The sequence below is a fragment of the Sinocyclocheilus rhinocerous genome, unplaced genomic scaffold (assembly GCF_001515625.1).
Source record: "Sinocyclocheilus rhinocerous isolate Xijiao unplaced genomic scaffold, SAMN03320098_v1.1 scaffold625, whole genome shotgun sequence".
Taxonomy (NCBI): Eukaryota; Metazoa; Chordata; class Actinopteri; order Cypriniformes; family Cyprinidae; genus Sinocyclocheilus; species Sinocyclocheilus rhinocerous.
Genome location: NW_015646350.1, coordinates 143,405 through 165,772, shown reverse-complemented (window position 1 = coordinate 165,772; position 22,368 = coordinate 143,405). Strand labels below are relative to the sequence as shown.

The 22,368-nt window shown below is 36.2% G+C and overlaps 2 protein-coding genes across 2 annotated transcripts in view; both read left to right on the top strand.

Moving 5' to 3' along the window:
- The window catches only part of LOC107707367 (titin), a 57,495-nt gene extending 51,465 nt beyond the window's left edge, over window positions 1-6,030 (top strand). Inside the window, exons 19-20 of the mRNA XM_016511355.1 lie at window positions 951-1,136; window positions 5,936-6,030. Of these exons, the coding sequence (XP_016366841.1) occupies window positions 951-1,136; window positions 5,936-6,030 (281 nt within the window). The remainder of the gene's footprint in view (window positions 1-950; window positions 1,137-5,935) is intronic.
- The window catches only part of LOC107707366 (synaptotagmin-2-like), a 53,278-nt gene that overhangs the window by 10,465 nt on the left and 20,445 nt on the right, over window positions 1-22,368 (top strand). The gene's annotated exons all lie outside the window — the stretch shown is intronic.

Sequence of the window (22,368 nt, the reverse complement as noted above, 5' to 3'; positions counted from 1 at the left end):
TTTCCTGGAGCGTCAGAAGTTAGATTACTTCTGTGAGTCTCACTTGTGGAGTTTCTGCCCTCCGGCTACCAGTATGAATGAAACAGACATTACATTACGTGTGTACTTACTCACAACACCCTATTTTTGGGTAAAAAAAAAAAGCAAATAGGAAAAATAACACTTTTCTCTAAAAGATATTGGAAGTAAACATCCATATCCAAACATTTTTCTCCAGTGTAAAGAAGTGTACAGGAATGTTTTTTTTTATTATTATTTCAGCAGATGCATTCCTTGACAAAAATGAAGAAATTACAGACAGATTTTTCATCATAATATTTTATAATAAAACCTTAGACATTTCTAATGATTTATAGTTATAGGCCCCCTGCATGATATCAGGGGGTAAACAAGTGTAAATTATGCTTGCACTCTAATTGTCTCTGTTTGCATTTCAGTAAAATTTACAGTATAACTCGCTTCAATTTGGCCATTTTTAAAGCATCATAATTTTGAGTTGTTTCCAAGGACAAAAGGCAGAATCACCCTACAATCTAGGATGTGGCCTATAGGTGATGGCAAATATTGTTTTTGTTGTCACCTTAACCTTTTCTCTGCTTGTGTTCTACATGGCGGTTGTTCAGCCTGGATAATTCATTAGCTAACAAAATTTGATTGTAATTTATTTTATATTAATATGCAGTGAAGTATAATTACCAGTGTGACACTAAAAGAGGTAGTAGTAATGGCTACTTTTTTACATGTCAGAGCCCATACTTCTTTACTTTAACTTGAGTAAAAAAAAAGTGTAGTCAGTACTTCAGCTTTTCAAACATGAGTATCTGTACAGTACTTCTACTTGAGTGAAGGATGTGTGTACTTTTGCCATCTTATATCACTAAAATGACACTCATTATCTTTAAAACGCACGTCAGTTAGCATAATATCTCAGTGTGTTTATTGTAAACAAGACAAGCCCAGTGAGAGGGCCTGGTTTATAGTGGCCAAGAACGTCCTGCCCGTGCCAGAGCCGCCCCTCCCTGCTCCCGCTACAAGCTGTTTGCAGGATGCAGGATCTGGAGGTATTCCCTCAGCACTCACACCAGCTCCAGAGCTGAAACACTACACCACACTGAAGAGGGCAGACACAGACAAGAGTGACTGGGGAAACACTTACGAAAGCGTTTTACTAAGCAAAATGAGCGAGTATTGTTTTTAGGTTACTACCGTTGGGTTTCTGAATCTTATTACTGATAAAGCAGAATGCTTATGTAATAATTTTAAATTCTCCACAGCAGTTTTAGTAGGTTATGAGTCACACAGGCCTCTGGCTATGGCCGCATTAAACTGCAAATACAGTGGTGCTATTACAATTTATTAGATGAGATTAGAGATCTGTAACTACGACTCTCGCGAAATGTATTTAATTGCCTCCTGGTTTGAACAAAAACATGTAGAGCAGAACATTCTCCTTGCTTATTTTAAATTTCAACCATTCCAATGGCTGTATCTGCTTAAATATGGAGGGGATTCATCGTGAATCCTTTAACGTAAGCTTTCAGGAGCCAGGGAGGGTGAGGATGAACATGAGAGCTGTCCAGTTTGTTTTATGTTGGTTCCCAAACTGTCCCCTAGACAGCACAGGCCCTCCCTATATGCTATGCAACCTACACAAATTGCAGATGCCCCCTGGTGGTTATTTATATATATATATATATATATATATATATAAAATGGCCTGTAAAAAATAACGTTTGAAAATTATCATAATTGTTTTATTTTACACTTCAAGTTACAATATTAAAATGTATGTCTTACATTCTTAACCTTTTAAACATTCATATCCTCTAGCTTTTATTTTGGCAAAATACTGATGATATGCTGTAAACTTCTGTAAACTATCCACAGAAATGCCTCGAATTTGATAATTGCACTAAGCTATATAGCGATTTCAGATATATTTTGATTAATTGTGCAGCCACGTTTATTTATTTTAATTTTACAGTTGATTTAATCATTAGCTTATCAACTCTCAGAGCCCCTGCAGTTGCCTCACAAACCCCCATTTGGGAAACCCTGATCTGGATCATGATATGAATGAAAAATTGTGTTAAAGATAACAGGTTTTCACCCTGTTTCTGTCAAGGCTGGTCTATTGTTATTGTGAGTAAACAGAACGAGCTCCATCCGGTCTCAGAGCTATGCCTCAGGACAGAAGTCATTCGGGGTCCAAGCTGAGGTCACCAGTGAGTGTAATAGATCCAGAATCAGTCAATACTCTGTGGTCACGGAATGGCTAGTTCCTACTAAAAAGCATCTTACTGAGATCACTTACATCTGCTTGCTGCACCCTGTAGCTTCTACAAAGGCTGATTTGCAGTCTTTTGAGGCAAAAAGAACATGTAATGCTCAAGTGCTAACTTATGTCTGTATATTCTGAGGTAGTCTTTCAATTTTCTTCAGTGTAGCAGGTACCTCAGCCCATGTTTTGACACTCTTGAGCACATGTAAGTGTCATTGCTTCATGAAAGAGCTTTTTTGATTTACACATTGATTTATTTTTGAAATCATTCCAAGATTTCCCCGTTAATGTGAGTAATCTTGTACTAAGCATGTAGCTAGTGTTTGCGTCAGATATTGACAGCATGTAAGGGCCAAATTATCCGGCTCTCATTGAGGACGAGGTGGAGGAATGGAAAAGGCCATCCTTTTCTCTCCCGCTTAGAGTGATTGAGGCGTTATTGATTTAATTTTCATCAGCTATGAAGGAGGCAGCCACACTTAAGGGTGATGGGTAATTTTTTGTGACATGTAATAAAAGCCTTGTGAGTCTCCAGCTGTCTGTCTCCAGGGGGCCCGAGACTGAAATCACAGTGGACCAACACAAAGTACAGGCAGATCAAACTGTGAATACGCTGTATGAGCGCTATCCCACTGCTACTGTGTTAGTCTGGTGTGCATTAACTCTCACATTAGTCACTGAACACTGGGAAACACCGGTTAAACGCTGGAATTGTCTAGAGTACATCTTTCACTCGTTACATTTACCTCACGGCTATCGTTTTATTTTCAGTCCCAAATAATGAGAGGGGTTTGAGCACTTCAGTGCTTCCATTAGCTGCAGAAAAAAATGCTTTTGCATTGATTTGAGGTTGACAGAACTGTTTGATGCAGGAAGAAATTATACATGATCCTTATGTTGAATTATAGGTTAAGTGTATGTATCATTACGAATTTAATTTCACTAGCTTTGCTAGTGAAACCCAGTATTTGGTCTTTTTGCAGTCAGCATTTGGTCTTTATGTAATCAATATTTGGTATAGACTGATCATTGTGCCCGTGTCATTTAACCCAAGTTTAACTAGTTTGAATTCCTATTTTATTTTAAGTCCAAAATGGATAGTGCAATATTTTTCTTTTTGTTCAGATATTTTTTGTGACTTTGGAGTAAATATTGCATAAAAATGCAGCCATAGACTGCAGTACAATCAAGCCAAAAGCAACTTAAGATGGTTGCTCTTTTTTGGAAATGGTGTTGGGTTGTAGCTGGTCCAAGCTGGATTAGGTGTTAACCATCAAGTGTGGACCTGGTTGACCTAGACTATTTTCATCATTCATGGGCTCTGCTTGAAAAAAACAGGTTATACCAACTTAATGTAGAAGTATTATGTTTTGAAATGTGGCTGGTGGTTAAAGATTATCTACCAGTTCTAACCAGCTTGATCAAATGTTCTACCAGCTCAACCACATCTCATCATCTGGTAGACCAGCTGGTCCATTTAATATGTGACCAAATGACAAACAATCATGCTACATTATAAGCCACCTATAAGCCAATTTTTACAGCATAGTATGTTAATTTAAATCATGTTTTCAATTGTAATTGTTTTCTTTTTGAACCCACATATGGTTTCATAACAGACATGACTTAATAAGTACTGACATCCGTTAGCACAATATATGTGGCTGAATGGTAGTGCTCATTTTACCTAGTGTCAGTTTTGAAATACCGATAACTACAACTGGAATATCTAGCTGATAACCGATAACGGATTTTAAAATCAGCAGTAGTATGAACGAAAAACTTTCCAGTTAATGTAAAATAGTGCTGAAAATTAACATTAATAAGGTAACCATGACAATGATTTGTAATTATCAAATAAAATTAAAGTAAAAAAAAGCCATGCTTCATCACTTCTGACTTACTGATGATGATGTTTGTAACGTAGTTTGTAGATCGGGAAGAAGGAGGCGGGAACCGGCGAACATTAAAAGATTTTAATAAAATAAACAAACACAAAACAAAAGTAAAGCGGCAGCCCCTCGCGGACGACTGCCACACACAAAATACAAAATAAACTCCAGGCCTGGTCCTCTCTCGTCTTTCACTGTCGTCCCTCCTCCTTTTTATCCTTCCGGAGGTCCTCCGTGAGACTCGAGACCGGTGAGTGGCGCAGGTGTCGCGCATTAGCAATTACTCCACCGGCCTCGCTCCGTTCCCACGGCTCCCGGCCCCGCCCCTCTCGTCACAATGTTATTTTTATTTTATTAAAAATATGGAATAAATACTGTGGTTAATGAATATGCAACATATAGTTAATATGGAATGTTCTTTAGCTAGATTTAATAAAGCTAAACCAAGAACGGTACAGGCCTGGCTAAGAGTTGTAAAATCTATTTGTGACCGGTTTACTGGATAGTAAGATATATCTCCATAGAACTGTGTACTTACTGTGGAGTACTTATATCTAGGGTATTACTATGTAAGTATCCATATCATTTGTAGGTAGTTTTGTTTGGTTCTGGTTTATTTTTGTGTTGTTATTTTGAAAATCTAATAAAAAGAAATTTAAAAAAATGAATAAACAAATGATGAAAAGGAGAGAGAAAAATGGCTAGAAAGAAAAATGTACTAAATTCAAAACGATAACAACTATCATTGCCGATTAATCGTTAAAACTGATATATCGGTTGAGCTCTAATCAGTTGACTTATTACATGGCTTTCTAGAATGTTTGGTTCTGATTGGTCAATCATGGCATTCTTTAGTCAGGTATGTTTGTATAATGACACTAACCTGTATAAAGCTGACCGCTGTCCCAGACAACCGATTTCCTGCATATCTTATATTAATTGTAATAATGTACAATTTATTTAGCCATAATGACCGGCTGAATTTACATTATCCCTTACATATCACTTGGCCACTATTCTTCTACCCTCACTTTAAGGGTTTCCTCTTTGTCTTTCATTCTCTCTCCTGCAACATACTGCGAGCAGCAGAACCTCTGCAGCCCCTCTCTTTAAAAATTCAGTCAACCGCTCCATTTTCACTCTTCTGTCTAGAGAGCTGTATTGTATTATATTAAATATTGAATTTTACAATCACACAGGCTGCATTTCAGCAAAAACAACAGGGTATTTTGAGGTCACAGAGTTTGATAGGGACGGCAGAGGAAGTGTTTCATATTGACCCGAGCTGATTACCCCACAGCGCGAGAGACGGAGACATAAGAACAGAGAAATGGGGATGTATGCAGAGCTGTGTGAGCAGCATCTCCAATCAGGCAGCTTAGGAAAAGGATGAAATGGGAAGGGTGGGGGAAGGAAAAATGGAGAGAGAGGGAATGTGTGTGTGTGTGTGTGTATTTGGAGGGGGGGATTTCTCAGTGGGAGAGAGAAAGTGGTGGAGAGAGTGCACAGAAGGAGGGGAGGGGTGTTCGTGTGTGTTCACTGGAGTGTGTGTGTGTATAGTGCTGCAGTAACGAGTGGAGAGGGGGGATGACTGCAGTTTCTCATGCTGATGGAAGAGCTCGAGCAGGAGACGTTTGCACGCCGCTGAAACGTTAACCCCTAAGTGCCTCGCTGGTGTATGGCCCAGACGCTCATTGAGGATTAGGACCGAGCAGATCACTGCAGTCAGGTGTGTAGCTTTTCAACATGTTTTTTCTCAAAGGTGCTGCAAAATTGGGAGGGGGATCCGGATATGGGAAGGTGGGATATGCAGCACTGGATGCTGGAAAGGCTGTCCAGGGCACTAGATGCTTATGACTTAATCTTACAGCGGAGAGGGAAGCCCATTCGAGAGTGGCCTGGCTGAATACTAGAGTACTGCAGTGTGATTCATACGCTTGTCAGATTTGGATAACTCTTGTTTGTGTTGAGTCTGAAGAAAACTGGTGTCTAAAGTGATGTTTAACTGATGTTTGATTGGGAATTGCTGCAGTGTCCTGAGCTCAGAGCATTCGTCCCAGTCGGCGTATCGGTTTTATCAGTTAGTTTAGTTGAACTTGCGTTACTCGCTGATCTCAGGTCAGCTTTCTGTCACACCTCACAGAGGTTGGAGTCAGGGACCCGTCACAGGAAGCTGGTCCCGGTAAGGTGTGCAAGGGCAAAATCAGCCACGAGCTGTCAGTGGGTGGGTGTTTACTCCGTCCGTGCATGGGTGCCGGTCGCTTCCTGGAGAGTTTCCAGAGCTCAGTCCCGCTGACAGCTCCCACGTTTTCCCCGGAGGGGCAATGGGAACGACACCCTCCTCCCCATCATCGAACAATATGCTGCGGCTTGCTGGTACAGCTGCCGTAAGAGAGGATCACAGAGAGAGACCACAGACAATGAAGTGCATTAAAACAGCTCTGCGGTACAGCAAAGAAAGGGGGAAACTGGATACCTGCTGTCTGCCTTCATTTCAATGCACTTTGTTGTAGATTTCAACCTTGTGTTGTGCGAAAAACACTTTAGGGAAAACTTGATAAACAATACCATTCCCAAACATTATTATAGTCTTCAGAAATTTCCACAGTGAACATTTATAACAATCCATCAGTTGTTTTCCATTAAGTACTCTGAGATCGGGTTTGGTGTGTCCTGTCACAGTGGTTGCTGTATATGTGTTGTGTTTCTGCTAGATGCTTGATTTAGTGCTTATATTGGATGCTGGAAGTGTCAATTGGACACGCTGGAATTATAAGGGAACTTCCTTAGATGCTTGGCAGCTCTCTTTCTCGCTCTCTTTCTCGCTCTCTCTCTGGCAAGTGTTTTTTTCTCGCTCTCTTGGGATTCTCCTGCAGAGGACTGGGGATCACAAGGAAGGGACGTTCTCAAGGACAAATGCTGTGTCATCAAGGCTTTAGACCTGAACTGGAGTACAGTATAATGTGACATTGAGATCAGATTTATAAGGGGAAATTTGAAAATGTGGTAAAGATATTTGTGCTTTATAGCTTGTCTGATCTCTCAGTTTCAGATGTTGAAGCTGTTGGGTTGTTTTTGCTCTATTGTGTATGTTCATATGTGTTTGAGACATTTAATATGAAGAATTGGGGTTTTAACTCCATACCCACCATCTAAGACATCTACATGACCAATTACCTGATGGTGCAGGACATCTAGAGGAACATCAGACTTTGTTTCACTTATAGATGTCTCTCCCAAATTCCTTAGGAGCAATAAGATGGCATTAAATGATCATTATTGAGGTTTGGTTAGACTAGAGATATACATTTAATGTGAATAGAATAGCTTAGAAAATTTGGTCTTTGATGAATTTGAAGAGAAATATTTGAGTTCATATTGAGATTTGAGAATTTTGATAGCAGATATTCTTGAGATCTGAAACTGCCGGAAGAGACGTGTGAAAACTATTGTGAGGTCCTTTTCTCGATTTTAATCTCCATTCATTCTCCATCTAATCTTATTGTGTGTTAAAAAGATATATCTTATTCGTGATTTTGTTTTCCTAAAGGAAGGGATTTTGGCCAAGTGTTTATCCAATTAGAGAAAATGTTGCATCTCAAATTAAATTGTTGGGGGTTTTAGATGTAAAAAGATCAACACAGGAAAAGTAATCTTTCCCTTTTCATTTATATTTTATGATTTCTGTCAGCTGCCCAGTTATTGTCAACTAATGTATTTAAAACAATCTGTTTCATAATTTAAAATAAATAAATAATTATGGTGAAAACAGTATCTGCCCTGTAAGCAGCCAACCAATAATAAATTTGAGAGAAACCATAAAACAGCTAGTGTCATTTATCACCGTGGACACTCATTCCCATCTGGTCTTGCATCACAGTTTTGCACTATGAATAATCTTTGATAAGACACAAGTGATGGTTAGTACTACAATGGATCATAGTTTTTATTGGCAGGAGAACATTATTTAAAATCTGCCCTATAGGATTGTGTTAGAGTAGTCAATACAAACAAAAAAAAGTACAATATCATTGTGGAATTCAGTCTGTGTACGTTGCATTCATTCGTTTTTTTATTTAAAATTGAAAACAGAAACATGAGAAAAAGGCACCATTTTTGATTTTCGTTTTTTCAACAAAAAAAAACGCCTTGATTTTCCGTTTTTACATTCAGGGGTAGAAATTGAATAAACAGTTTGAATATTCGATTTCCACGTGTGGGCGGAAATGAAACGCCCCTTTCCACTGATTAGTCAAGCAAGCATCAAATGGTGCCGTCATCATGTCATCTTCAGTTTTGTGCAACAGAATAAGAGTCCTCCGCTGTTAAAGCATTTATTGCAACTCCTGCGTTCATCTCCCTCTCATCAAACAACCATACTAACAAATGGCTTGACACAAACCATACTGGGGCAGTGCCTAGACGGGGCTTACTTCTGTGTAGGCATAGATTCTATATGGCAAATATTAGGTGCTTATTGCAGAAATATGTATGTAGCCTACCTCAGATCTGCAGCCACATTACCCTTTTAGTCTATTTCTTTGGCGGACCGCACATTTTATTTAGCTGTCCAGTTATCAAAATCTGTGTGGCAAAGCTGCGTGACATTTGCTGTGTTAATGCATTTACTGCCGTGCCGGTACGTGCACCAAAGAAATAGACTAAAAGGGTAATGTGGCTGCAGATCCGAGGTACATACATATTTATGCAATAAGCACCTAATACTTGCCATAGAGAAGCTATGCCTACATAGAAATAAACCCTGTCCATTTGTTAAGATTATCTTTATAGTTATCGTTCTTGGTGTGAACGGGGCTTTAGTCTGGTTGTTTGATGAGACAGAGACGAAATGCAGGAGTTACAATAAACACTGTAACCGCGGAGGACTCTTATTCTGTTGCACAGAACTGAAGACGACATGTTTCATTTTTGATTGACCAATCAGTGAAAGGGGCGTTTAATTCCCTCCCACACGTGGAAATCGAACATTCAAACTGTTTATCCATTTTCTACCCCTGAATGTAAAAACGAAAAATTAAGGTGAATTCTTGTCTTTTCATGTTTAAAAAAAAAACGAAAAATTAAAATGGTGCCGTTTTCTCATGTTTCTGTTTTCGATATTAAATCAAAAAACGAATGAACACGGACCGAATTCCCTTCTTTATGAGCATAACTGCCTCTTTCTTTCAGGATATAGCTCATTAGTTTGGAAACCATCACTGTAGTGACAAACTCCATCAAGAAATGAGTGTTCTCACAAAGTTCACAAAAAAAAAATCGACAAAAAAGATTTTGAATGCCCAAGCTGCTCTTTCCATTAGATTGTGACCAGATGTTGTGAAGTTGCATAAAGGACAAAAACTACCATAAAATTAAAATAAAGCAGTCATGCACTACATTACAAGTCTTCAGAAACCGGAAAATTAGCTTACAAGAAGAACAAACCATAATTCATTGAACATCTTGACATTTATCAGACCTGCTGAAAAGACAATCAAATGTTGTGTTTTGCATGCTGGCATCTCGACCAGGCTTAGTTCACCCAAAAATCCACTCACCCTCGTGTTGTTCCAAACCTGTATGACTTTCTGCTTGCTGCAGAACACAGAAGAAGAGATTTTAAAGAGTCTTTCAGCTGTTTTTGTCCATACAATACTGGTCAATGGGATCCAAAAGTTCCAAGCTCCAAAAAGGACATAAGAGACTTGTCTATTGGTTTAATCAGTGGTTACATAGAAGTATTCTGAGGCAATATGATCACTAAATGAATAGAAAAATGTGACATCATAACATTAAGTCACGTGACACACAAGAACCAATGAGCTAAACTTTTCTGGACCCCATTTATTGTACAAACACAAACAGCTGCAAAATTCTTCCAAAGAATCTTACCTGTGTTCCACAGAAGAAAAAAAAATCAATTTGTAATGACATAAGGGTGAGTAAATGATAACAGAATATTCGTTTTTAATCCGCTTCAAATCAAAATTTACATTTACACATTTGGCAAACACTTTATGCAAAGCATTTCTGTGTACACGTAACCTGTGAATCGAACCCATGGCCTTGCTGTTGGTAAAACCATACTCTACTAGTAATTAGTCCAGCACCAAACCAGAAAAACCAGCATCAGGTCAGGTGGATCCTTCGCTCATACTCAGAAGTGGTATCTCAGATGTGGCCATACTGTATCTGCATTAGGGATGTCCATCCACGACAAGAGGAAGCCAGAGTGAAACTAACATTGTAGCTCTGAAAAGAGTGTGTGGTTGTTCGCCTGTTCATCATGGTGCAGTGAAGTCTTATTACCCTCCGTAAAAACAGCTGCTTAATTGAAGAGCCATAGGGGCGACAATAAACTGAAAGATACAATTCGTAATGAATGAGGAAGAGCAGCTTTACACTGAGGAAAAAGCACTGAGGCTGAAACAAGCCTGTGAAACAACATGTTTAAAGAGTCCACCCAAGGTGATTTGTTGTAATGATACACTGATTTGAATTCGTCATTTGCGACATATTCAGTTGTAATCTACAAATCTGAGAGCTGATTTAGTATGATGTGAGCAGTTGCTCAAGAGTCTTTGAATAGTTTCCACCCTCGCATTTGTTTGTGCGTCCAGCTCGGCCCAAGGGCCACAAAAACCCTCATTAAGTGACAAACGGAGCGGTCTGGATCCGCTGGGATGTGCGGGGAACACTCATTGTCATCTCACTGAGCTCAATCAGATGGCTTTCCAGTGGAAATGTTCAACCACCAGTAATGCAATGCCCGGAGACAAGTTTCTGATATGGGTGTACATTTGAGCAGGAATGGTAGGGACATCCCTTACCATACAGACTACTGAAACTAATATTTTTAGTAGTTTCAGTAGTGATTAAATGTTGAATATGTCATATGATGCATGTTTTCATTTGTAAACTGAAAGTGTTTATGTCTGTTTTTCACATTAAATTGATAGTTATGTGAATGTGTGTGTGTGTGTGTATGTATGTATGTATGTGTATATATATATATATATATATATATAGCTTCAAATATTAACTATTAGTGTAATATAATATATATTGTATTATTGTAGTATAATTTCGATACTATTATACGTTTTATTACAATTTTTGAATTTGTTTTTATTTTTGCGTTTTCTGTTTTCTTTTTATTAAAGTTTTGGTCATTTTGTTGTGTGTTTTTGTCAGATTTATTTATTTATTTTTAAATATGTCTATTTTTTATTCATTTTTATTTCATTTTTATTAATTTAGTACATCAAGTCATCAAGTTAACTAAACTAAATGAAAATATTGCTTTGGCAACTATAGCTGAAATAAAATACGTTTTAATATATAATAGTTGCCAGCAAAACAGATAAACACAGATAATCGTTATAATAATTCAATGATAATTTGATCCTGGTTTCATGTCACTTTGTCTTAAAGGGTCAGTTTCAAATGTCACTTTTAAATATAAAATATTTAATCTGCCATAATAGTTTAATGTTATTAAATTAGCATAATTGTGATTAATTCAGTTAAATAATCTGCATATCATGTAATTAATTAAATTAAAGTTTGTAATTGTTTGACATCCATAATGAATGCTCCTACTGAGCTCTGATCAGCAGTAACAGGCTGTAGATGAAAACACGGTGAGTTTATGTAGTCGCTCTTGGTGGAGAACAGGGCGTTTCTGCTGATAGTCAGTGTGAGTTCAGCTTTCGGTTTCTGTTGTATTTGCTTGTTGTCATTGCTGTTTTGCAATCAGTATGTTTGTCTTGTTCTCTAGGAAAAATATCTAAACAAAACAAAAAAAAAGTAAAATTGCATGAGTAATTACCTATTTACAGAGTCTAATACCTTTTTGTTTAAAGGGGTCATAGGGGCATAGAGGAGAAACAATAATGTACAGTATGTGGAAAATAATGTGGTTTTTTAACTTTAAACCGCATAAACACATTTCATTACACCAAATACACAAAATAATGTTCTTTTTAGCAACATCATATGACCCCTTTAATACCTGAGTTTATTTTTTAAGCATATCGAAAGACCTCAATTTATGCTGAGAAAATAAAAACATTATGGACACAATGATTGCATTTCCTTTTCTTCTAACAGAGAAAGTGTTAAGCAACATCTAAGCGAGAAAAGTAACAACTGCACTGTAAAAAATGACTGTGAATTTAACAGTAAATTACTGTAAAAATGCTACAGTAAAAACCTGTTAAATGGTTAACGGTAAATTCCCCTACTATATACGGTGAAAAACTGTATTGGACATTACATGTAATTTTACGGTAGTATACCGTTTTTGGAAGTGAAAAAGTGTGTCACCATGATGGTGTTTGGTGTTTGTGTGAATGACACTGTGCACCTTCTATATATGTTATTATTTAAAAGCTGCTTGTGATGGGCTTTGGTTCATCATGTGACTTTCTCTTCAGCACCTGCGTTTGGTGGTTATCAGTGTATTACAAAGGTACAAAACCGATTTCAGTACTTCAATAGGTTGGTATATTAACATTATATCAGTTCATTTAATTGCGGTATTTAACTGTAAATTTAAGTTATAACCGTAAAACCTAAAATGTTGCTACCATATTTTTTACGGTAACATTCCGGCAACCACAGCTGCCGTTTTTTTACTGTAAAGTTTACAGATTTTTTTTTACAGTGTAAACACAAATATGCCAACTAATTTTTCAGTTTGTGATTGGTTATGGTGTCATGTCTGCTAATTCGTCAGACAGCGGTTTGTGTCAGAACGTACACCGTAATAATCAGTCATTCATAGCAACTGTGTGCTGTGAATACTGACTTATTGCGTCTGTAAGAACTGATGAACAAAATGCCTTTCTATAGTTTAGATTTTTTACTGGAAATCAAGACGAAAATAATGATAACTGTAAAAAATATATTATAAATATTTAGTTTCAGTGAGTAATATCGATAAACTCTGTGCTTGGATAATTAAAAACCTTTTTAGATTAGTAAGAGAAAACACTCAAGGTGTGATGGTGCTAGTCTATACAACGGTATTTTGAGTAGTTCATTAGCAAATAGTTGGCTTGCATTAGAGTTCAGTTCAAAAACATCACGATCATGTGGGACCCTGTGGAACTAAACTTCTCTTTATACTAAGCATACTGCTCATTCAAACAGGGTACTTCTGACTTATATTCAATGAATAAATGCACATTCAGCACTGCCTGTCATTCTCAGTACATAATTACTGGTGTTTGCCAAGGCAAGCATCACTATTACTATTACTCATACAGAAGGCTACTGATTTAAACCCTATGTATTAAACTCAAGTGCATAACTGGGTAAATGATGTCAAGTCATTCAGTCTGTTGAAGAGAGGTGTTTTCTTTAAGCAATTGGATTTTCTTCTGTTGGGTGATTTAAACAGGCAACAAATTACCATAGATTTCCACTGTGAAAAATGAGTACACTTTAGCATACTTTTATAAAGACTACTTTTTGCAAAAACGTATAAACTTTAATAAGCAATAAGGTACGAGAGGCCGTGCTGTATTGTGAGTAGGTCATTGCTGAAGGGTGGTGTTAGACTCGAAAAATAAAGAATTAAATTAAATTAAAATATATTAGTTTAAACTAGTGCTGTCAAATGATTAATCGCGATTAATCGCATCCAAAATAAAAAAATTTGTTTACATAATATATCTGTGTGTACTGTGTATATTTATTATGTACTGTATATATAAATACACACAGTGTGGCTGACTCTTAACTTTTATAAAGAATATCTCTTTGGTTTTGAGACTTTAGTGTTTGCAACTTTACAGATGTTCTTTATGCACCAAGAGCTTGTAACACTTCAAAGAGAAAGGAAAAATTGAAATCGCATCATATGACCCCTTTAAATGCAGTTAACTTTACATGTAATTTAACTATTAAATTTAAATGTAATAATTAGGTTACTACTATTGTGTTTGAAATATGGTTAAAGTGTACTGCTGAATATATAGACTAGAATTTATTGTAAACTAAAATATTCTTTAATGTCATTACTATTGAAACTTGTATGTAATATATTAAATATATTCGTAATTATACATTTGTAATGATGAGGTTTGGTATATTAATATATACTGTATATGTAATGTTGAATAACACACTACAGTTTAAATTATAATCAAGTACTTGTGCTTTAGTACGTCAGTCAACACATCAAAATAAGTTTCGATTCATTAATTAATGCCGGGCAAAGTTGTGTTTGTGACATAAAAAGATATTTGTGAATATGTTTTATATTGGTAAATCTCATTTTATTTATTTGTGAATTTAATTCATGTTTGTGAAACTCGTAAGATTTATTTGTGGATCTCATTCTATTGATTTGTCAATATGTTTCATTTTTGTTAATCTCTTTGCAGTTATTTGTGGATCATAATCTATTTATTTGGAATTATGCAACAAATCTCTCTCCATATAGAAACCAAAGTATTGTAGCAACACCCGAACAACTGCATAGAAAAAGTCTCACAGTGGACACAACATGAGATTAACCGTATTGCTGTCATCACTAACACTCGTCTGGACGGCATCATAATATTTAATGATTTCATACAATCAAACATGACATTTTGTTCTTGATTATATCTGTCCTATTGGAAACCCAGAATGCAATCGTTTGAGTGATTTATGAGTTGAATTAAGGCTGAAGTTGGTCAGCTGGAGTCTGGCTTGTGATGCTCATTAATTTAATTAAAACAATTTAATTAGGGCGAGCTACTGCTCTTTGAGCGAGAGGAGGCGGATGGTGCGGCACAGTTGGGGAAGAGCCGCAGGTCAGACGGGTGCTGATTCCACTGCTCTGAATCACACACACACACAATGCACAATCTTCATCCTCATTCAAGATCTCTGCTGTGATAGAGCACCTCGTAATCCTGCATGTGATGCAAGAACTGCGCAACTGTGATAAATGCTCTAGAAGATGTTTTTAGTCGTCATATGAACATATGAGAAATAGGAGTGTCTCTTTTCTTCAGAGTAGGATTTTAAATTCAGGATTATTATGATTGTAAATCCACAATTTTTACCTTTTTTCATGTATCTTTAAGTTTGGGTTCTTGGCATATATTTTATAATGTAATATAATATAATATAATATATAATTTATACTGTTATTATATTATGTTTTATTATATTAACCACGAGGTTGGGACTCTACCATATGTTATATTATAATATCAAAGTTCATCACAAGTAGTTTTTTCACAAACTGAAGTATATTAACACAAAACACCATCATGGTAACACACAACACTTAATGCCATAAACATTCATTAAACTACAGAAGCTGTAACATAAAATCCAAATGTAGGCCTACATAACTGATAACAAAAACTATTAAGAAACATGATTATTTAAACAAAATACTTTCAAATGTGGAGTGCCACGTGGGATTTCTGGGAATATCAGTTTGCAGTTTTTGACTGTAAATTATATGTTGATTTGTTCTTACCTGCCATTGACGAGGTATCTCGTCTTTTAGAAGAAAACGCTTCCCCGCCAAAGACGATGTTTTTACGGCTTTCCGTGTTTTCACTGTTATACACTCAGGGGTGCTATTACACATCTTCTGAACGAGTACAAAACCTCCCGAACAAAAACACACGTGAACAGGATGGAGAAATGAGCGATCTCTTATGTAAACAGATGCATATGAAAAATAATGCGAGCAATAGACAGCATATAAATTAAACCTGCATAATGTTACGGAGTAAAATGTTGATCCAAGAAGTGGTATATGTCTGTGCAAGCTTTGGAGGTGTTGATGGAAGCGATTTACTGGATTTATGCTTTGATAATCGTACTGAATATTATCCAGATATAGTTTTTGATAAAAATGTGATTTTCTCACCTTTTTGCTCAAAATTATGCATTTTTTATGAAACCTACCTATTCAAGTGTTGATAAAAGAGAATGCTTTAAGCTAGAATAAAACAGATTTTTGATCGTGGGAGGAACAGCAGGTAATCCGTTCTAGGAGAATTTGGCAGAGAGAGTCCAGAGTAGTTTGTAGGAGTGAACGGTAGACCGGACAGTGAGTGACTGTGATGTGTGTGTATTTGTAGTGTGGCTTGATTGGTGACAGCAGGTGCGGGTGATCAGAACTCAGGTGACTGTGATCGGGTGATTATCCGGGCTGGTGACTGCAGTGACTGTGATGAATCCCTGACAACAGTGAGCTGTGATTCTGTAGAGGCCACCCACTCTCTCTCCGGATAGCTAGTTTCTATTCAGCCAAACGTTTGGCAGGACCTACCGCTTTTGTGTTTCGTGTTGCCTGCTATCATGAATAAGTTTACCTCAGTTTGAATAAGACCATTTACATAATAGAAGACATATAATGGTCATATTGGTACTAGTTATATCATGATTCATTTTAGTTAGTTGCTTAGTTTTTATTTACTTGTGCATTTGTTGTTTACAAAAAAATAATGTGTCGAATCTTACAAAAAACAGAAAGTATTCTTTTACTTCACGAAAAAAATTAAATAAAAAAGAAATTATTTTGCATGAAGAAAATAATTCCTGTTTAGGACAATAAACATTTTTTGGGGACTGTGGCTGTTACGGGGCGACAGGAACGAGAGACGTGCGGATCCATTTGCAAAGCTTTATTTTAAAGACGTGGTCAAAACAGGCGAGGGTCAGACAATGGCAAACAGGTATATAGTGGGCAAGACACAAGAGTAGTCCAATGAACGGGTGTGGTCGATCTCCGGCAGACAAGGTCCAAACAGGGTAATCCAAAGGGTTAATACAAAACACAGGCTTTGGTCCAGGCGAGGGGTAATCAGTATCCGAACAGGGCGAGACGAGAGGGGTAATCCAGGATACACAGGCAAGAATCAGAACACGAGAAAACAGGCAAGGCAAGACTATGACTAGACTATGGAAACTAGAATTATAAACTTTGATGGAACTGGCTCCGTAATGTAGCTATCACTAGGTGAGCGATATACGCTAAACAGTACTCTGCGGTGAGAAAGAGAAAGTCCATGGCTTATGAAGTGTGTTTGATTGGTTACAGCTGTGGGTGTAATCAGTGCAATGGGTGATGGGAAATGTAGTCCGGTGTGAAGTGCAATAGTAGTGTGGTGCAAGAGTCCATCGTAATGAGCGGGTGATCTCTGGTGGTGAGCGAACGGAAGGGCAGGCACAGGACTCGTGACAGTGGCATTATGTTGACATAATGTTTTTTTCATAAAGGTAAATTTATCCTAATATATTCCAGATGTTGTTGTTGCTGTTTTTTGTTTGTTTTTTTTATTTTTTATTTTTTATTCATATTTACTGTCATTTCATGACTTTTTACATTTAATTAGCATAAATTAAAAGCCGTACAACTTTGCAATTTGACATTTTTGCATATTGCTTTTGCTTTATAATGAGAATGAGTTTTTTTTTTTTTTTGCCATACATTAATGAGAATGGTGGGGGGAATGGGTTTAATTATCGAGAAATTAAAATCACAGTGCAATAAGTAAATCTAAATGACTTCATTTTCAGAGTCTCATTTCTTGATGGTTTTATGAGTTTCACCCAAAGACATAATGTAGTCGATATGCAAACTTGTATGTCATACAATGAATCATCGTGAACAATTAGTGTCCTTGAGAAGCAATAACACTTTGTTGATATGTTGATGTGTGGATTGCATAGAGAATTTCCTCCCACACTGAACAAGAGAAGTTTGGCAGATGCCCTGAAGCAATTACCATTATGGAATTCAGCAGTCATATCTAGATGCATCCTCAAAGGTTTTATTTGATGTGCCAAAAGCATCCTTTGGAGCAGGTCCATTTCTGCTCCTTCTGTTCCTAGATCACTCGTCCTGACCCTGTTTATTTGCGCTTGCTAAAACTTTGTCTAAGTCAAATGTGCCATTATAGCCAGTGAGTTTGTTGGCAAGAAAAAACAGACGTCCATTCTGCTGATTACATCTGATCATTCCTAGACATCATCACATTCACGGACTGCTTTATCTGAGCCAGACTTATATTGTATTTGTATCTGTTTATTTGTTCTGTTGTATTTACAACATGTGCTCTGGCAGTCGCACAGATAAAACAGCAGGAGTATCTCGGAGAGCCGTAAAATCAGTGTGAGCGCAGTGGAGATAATGTGTCCCATAAAAAGCAAAGTGTCTCTTGTCCTCTGAGCGGTATGCGGTCACCCCAGAGCAAAGACGTGGACACAAGCTTTTCTTTCACTGCCACACATCTCTATCTCCCTCGGTGTAAGCAGAGGCATCAGTCTCAAGTGCAGTGAGTCCAGTGATCCACTCACAAGATGCTCCAGAGAAAAGAAAAGACGAGGGGAGGATACGGCAAACGTTGCATCACATTTTCATTAGGGTCTGATATAGACAATGAGTGTGTTAATATGGCCTGATACTATCTGTAATTATCAAAATAACTTGCATGAGTATCTGCATGTACCTGAAGCTAAATAACTTATTCGGAAAGGCACGGATAATGGCTTCAACATGAAAAACTACTGAATAATAGGAAAAATAGTTGGCAGATACAGTCGCTCCTCATGTTTGGTGAGCCAAAGGAAATCACGATATTATACATTATATTCTAAAATTATATATAAACTTTCAAAATAATGCTGTGTGTGTGTGTGTGTGTGTGTGTGTGTGTGTGTGTGTGTGTGTGTGAATGAGTGTAAGTTTCAGTTTACACTCATTCTCACACACACACACAGAATGTGTGGCTGTGGCTGTGGCTGTGAGTGCATTACAGTCGTCTCTGTGTGTGTGTGCGCGTTTTTGTGACAAATGAGGACATAAATTTGTATAATGACAAGGGTATGACATAGGTATTACAAGGAGAAGGTGACTTTTCAGGACATTACCCCATGTCCCCACTTTTCAAAACGCATATAAATCACACAGAATGGAGTGTATTGAAAATCTGAAATAGCACAAAGTTTCCTGTGAGGGGTAGGTTTAGGGGTAGGGTTGGTGTAGGGCAATAGAATATACGGTCTGTACAGTATAAAAACCATTACGCCTATGGGATGTCCCCACTTTTCACAAAAACAAACCTGTGTGTGTGTGTGTGTGTGTGTGTGTGTGTGTGTGTGTGTGAGAATGAGTGTATACTGAAACATAGCTGCCACTGTGCATCTCTTAGAAATCAGAGCTTGACCAGAGTAAGATACTGAATCATGCATGTTTTCTATTATTTGATATGTTTATTTAAATGTTTTATTTCCTTGTACAATATGATACACTTTCTCTGTATCACTCTCTCCTGGAGCTGGTCTGTAATTTATGCATTCTTCATGTGTTCAGATTTGCATTAATATTATGCATAGTAAAAGTTTCAACTACTGAATATTTTCTTTCAACTTCGTTGTTCTCTAGCTATTTTATTTAGAGTCCTCTTATTTGAGGTTGTGGATGATTGTTCTGACATAAAGCGGTACTCAAAGTTCCTCTGGAAAATGAAAAAAATAAAGATTTTTTTTTTTTAATATTTAATTGTATTGTTTTATTAAAACATATTTAAAGAAAGTTTAATAATAATAATATGTGTTAAATGAAAATGAAACAGATATCAACCAGGAGAACAGAATTACATTTATAACCAACCAGTTCAAAAATATTTTAAACCTGCAAGACAAATGTTTCAGCCTTCTTCAGTGTGTCAATTCACTGATTCTCAGGAATTATATACAAAGCAATGAGTGTTATCAGGTGTTCATAATAAAACTATCAATCCACAAACTTCAGTTCAAAAATAATAATAACCCCCTTTTTTGGTCAAATATTTATGAACGTCATTTTTGCCTGTGTTATTGTTCCCATTGTTGTTGTTGTTGTTATTATAATTGATTTCAGTTAAAAGTGACGTTTTTTTGTATTTTTGGAATTCTGTGTTTTTCTGTCAATATGGGGTGCTGTGTGTACATTAATGAGGAAAAAAAATTAACTTAAATGATTTTAGCAAATGGCTGCAATATAACAAAGAGTGAAAAATTTAAGGGGGTCTGAATACTTTCCGTACCCACTGTATATTGGTCTTCGCACCAAAGTAGCTGGCAGTGTGTGGTGAGTGTACTAATAATAGAATTACATTTAAAACTTTTTATGTAATTTGAAGAACTTTCCGAATACAGATACAATTTTATTTTTTTAGATTGCTACAGATACATATTCAGATATTGACTCCGCTGCACACCCCTAATCTACAATTCTGTAACTAATTTGTTTATTAACTTCCCATCTTTTGGAGAATTAGCTACATTTGGAGCATCTCCAGTATTTTACTAGACTCATTCGACTGTAAGCCAGTTGAAATTAACTTGGGATCGTTTAGTCAGCCAATTTTCTTAGATCACAGGTCTCGTTTTTTTTCCCACCATAAATTAGTAATATCATATAATTGGACAGCTGTGAGCTGGTTGCAAGCTGTTCAAACAAGTGCATTATTTGTCAGTATTTGTTAAATCTTGAAAATGATCCAGACTCTGAGTCATTCTGTAAATATTGTCAGATGTATCTAATAAAAACTGAATCACATTGCATAGACTTTTTTGAATCAGTTCACGGACAGGGAGTTATTGTGCTGATATTATTCACTCAAGCAAATAAAAAGAGGTGAGCTATTACCAAAAAAAAAAAAAAATTGAAAAAAAGTTATTTTAATATAATGGCAAAATAAATAAAGTAATAAAATTAAATTAAATTAAATATACAAATAAATAATTAAACTAATTAATTAATTTATTAATGAAAAATAATACAAAACAATTAAACTAACCATAAATTCAGCCTATATTTCATGTAAATAATTTGGCATATTTTGCACCTAGGCAAAGTAATCTTAATGAATTTAATAAGATTATTTTATAGTCAATATACTGTAAAAATTATTTACTTATCATTTATGCATAATATAATTTTTAATAATTTAATAATTTTCATAATCAGTATTTATCTTATTTTCTTTCTTTTTTTGAATTAACCATCCTTAAAACAATATGTATTTACATGAAAAATAAAATTGCGTTCATGTTTTTGAGTTGCTTTCAGATAATAAATCTTGTTTTTTTTTCTCACCTGATTGCAAAATGGGTTTTTATTGTTTTAAGCATAACTCTAACAAAAGGTTTATGGTTGAAACAAAAACTTAATTGCTTAATTCATCTTAAAATTATATTTGTATTCTAGAACTGTTTATACCCGAGCTGTATTATGCAGTCTGTTTTTTAAAAAGAAAATGGTAACAGATTTTCTTCATAGTATTGAGAATCTTTAGGGGAACAAATTAACTTCTGCTTGTGTGTGAAAAAGTCTGAGAATCTCAGATGTTTTCATTGAGATTTGCAGGTGCTGAAGTGTCATTAATCAAACTGGTGTTCTCGAGAGGCTGCCGGGCCACGGCTCTGACTCACGCTGGCGGTTTCTATCCTTCTTTGCATCTTTTCTTTTGTTTGCTCCTCCTGTAGTCTGTCTGTGGGCCACTTGACTTATGCAATGTCAGATTGCATAACTGCAGCATAGCGCATTTTGCCATACATTCCCAGCACAGGAATGGGCCCTTGAATAATAAAACGGCTTATCACGTGAATTGTCAGCTTCATTAAATTATTCACACAATGCAATGAGTACAGACAGGCTCTCCGCCACCAGAGCAGAGAACTGATGCTTGTGAAATGAGAAATCCGTTTTGTTTGTCTATATCACTATGTTTTTAATGAAATCAGAGGGCTAAGTCTACTTTCATTATGTTTACCGTTCTTTGCAGCACGGGTGGACCAGCTTCAGTTGAGCTATCTGGAACTTTGAAGCGAGAGTTTTATATTTTTAATAATTTATGCCTAAAACCAAGACCTCCATATGATAGTTTCTATGTGAAGGGATTAAAGTAAACACAGTTAAAACATACACTTTTAATAATACTCATGCTTTCACCTCTAAGAAAAAAATAGCTTCACTTCAAATTAAAAATTAGCTTACATGTTAGTAAGTCAATACTTACTTCATTATTTGGCAATAAATGGCAAAAAAAAATATATATTATAAAAATAATAATTATTATACTGTATTTTAAAACTTTAGCTAACCAAAACTTGAGCCTATATGTCATGTCAATAATTTAGCTTTTTTTTTTTTTTTTTTTTTTCTATAACTTCCCAAGCTGAACC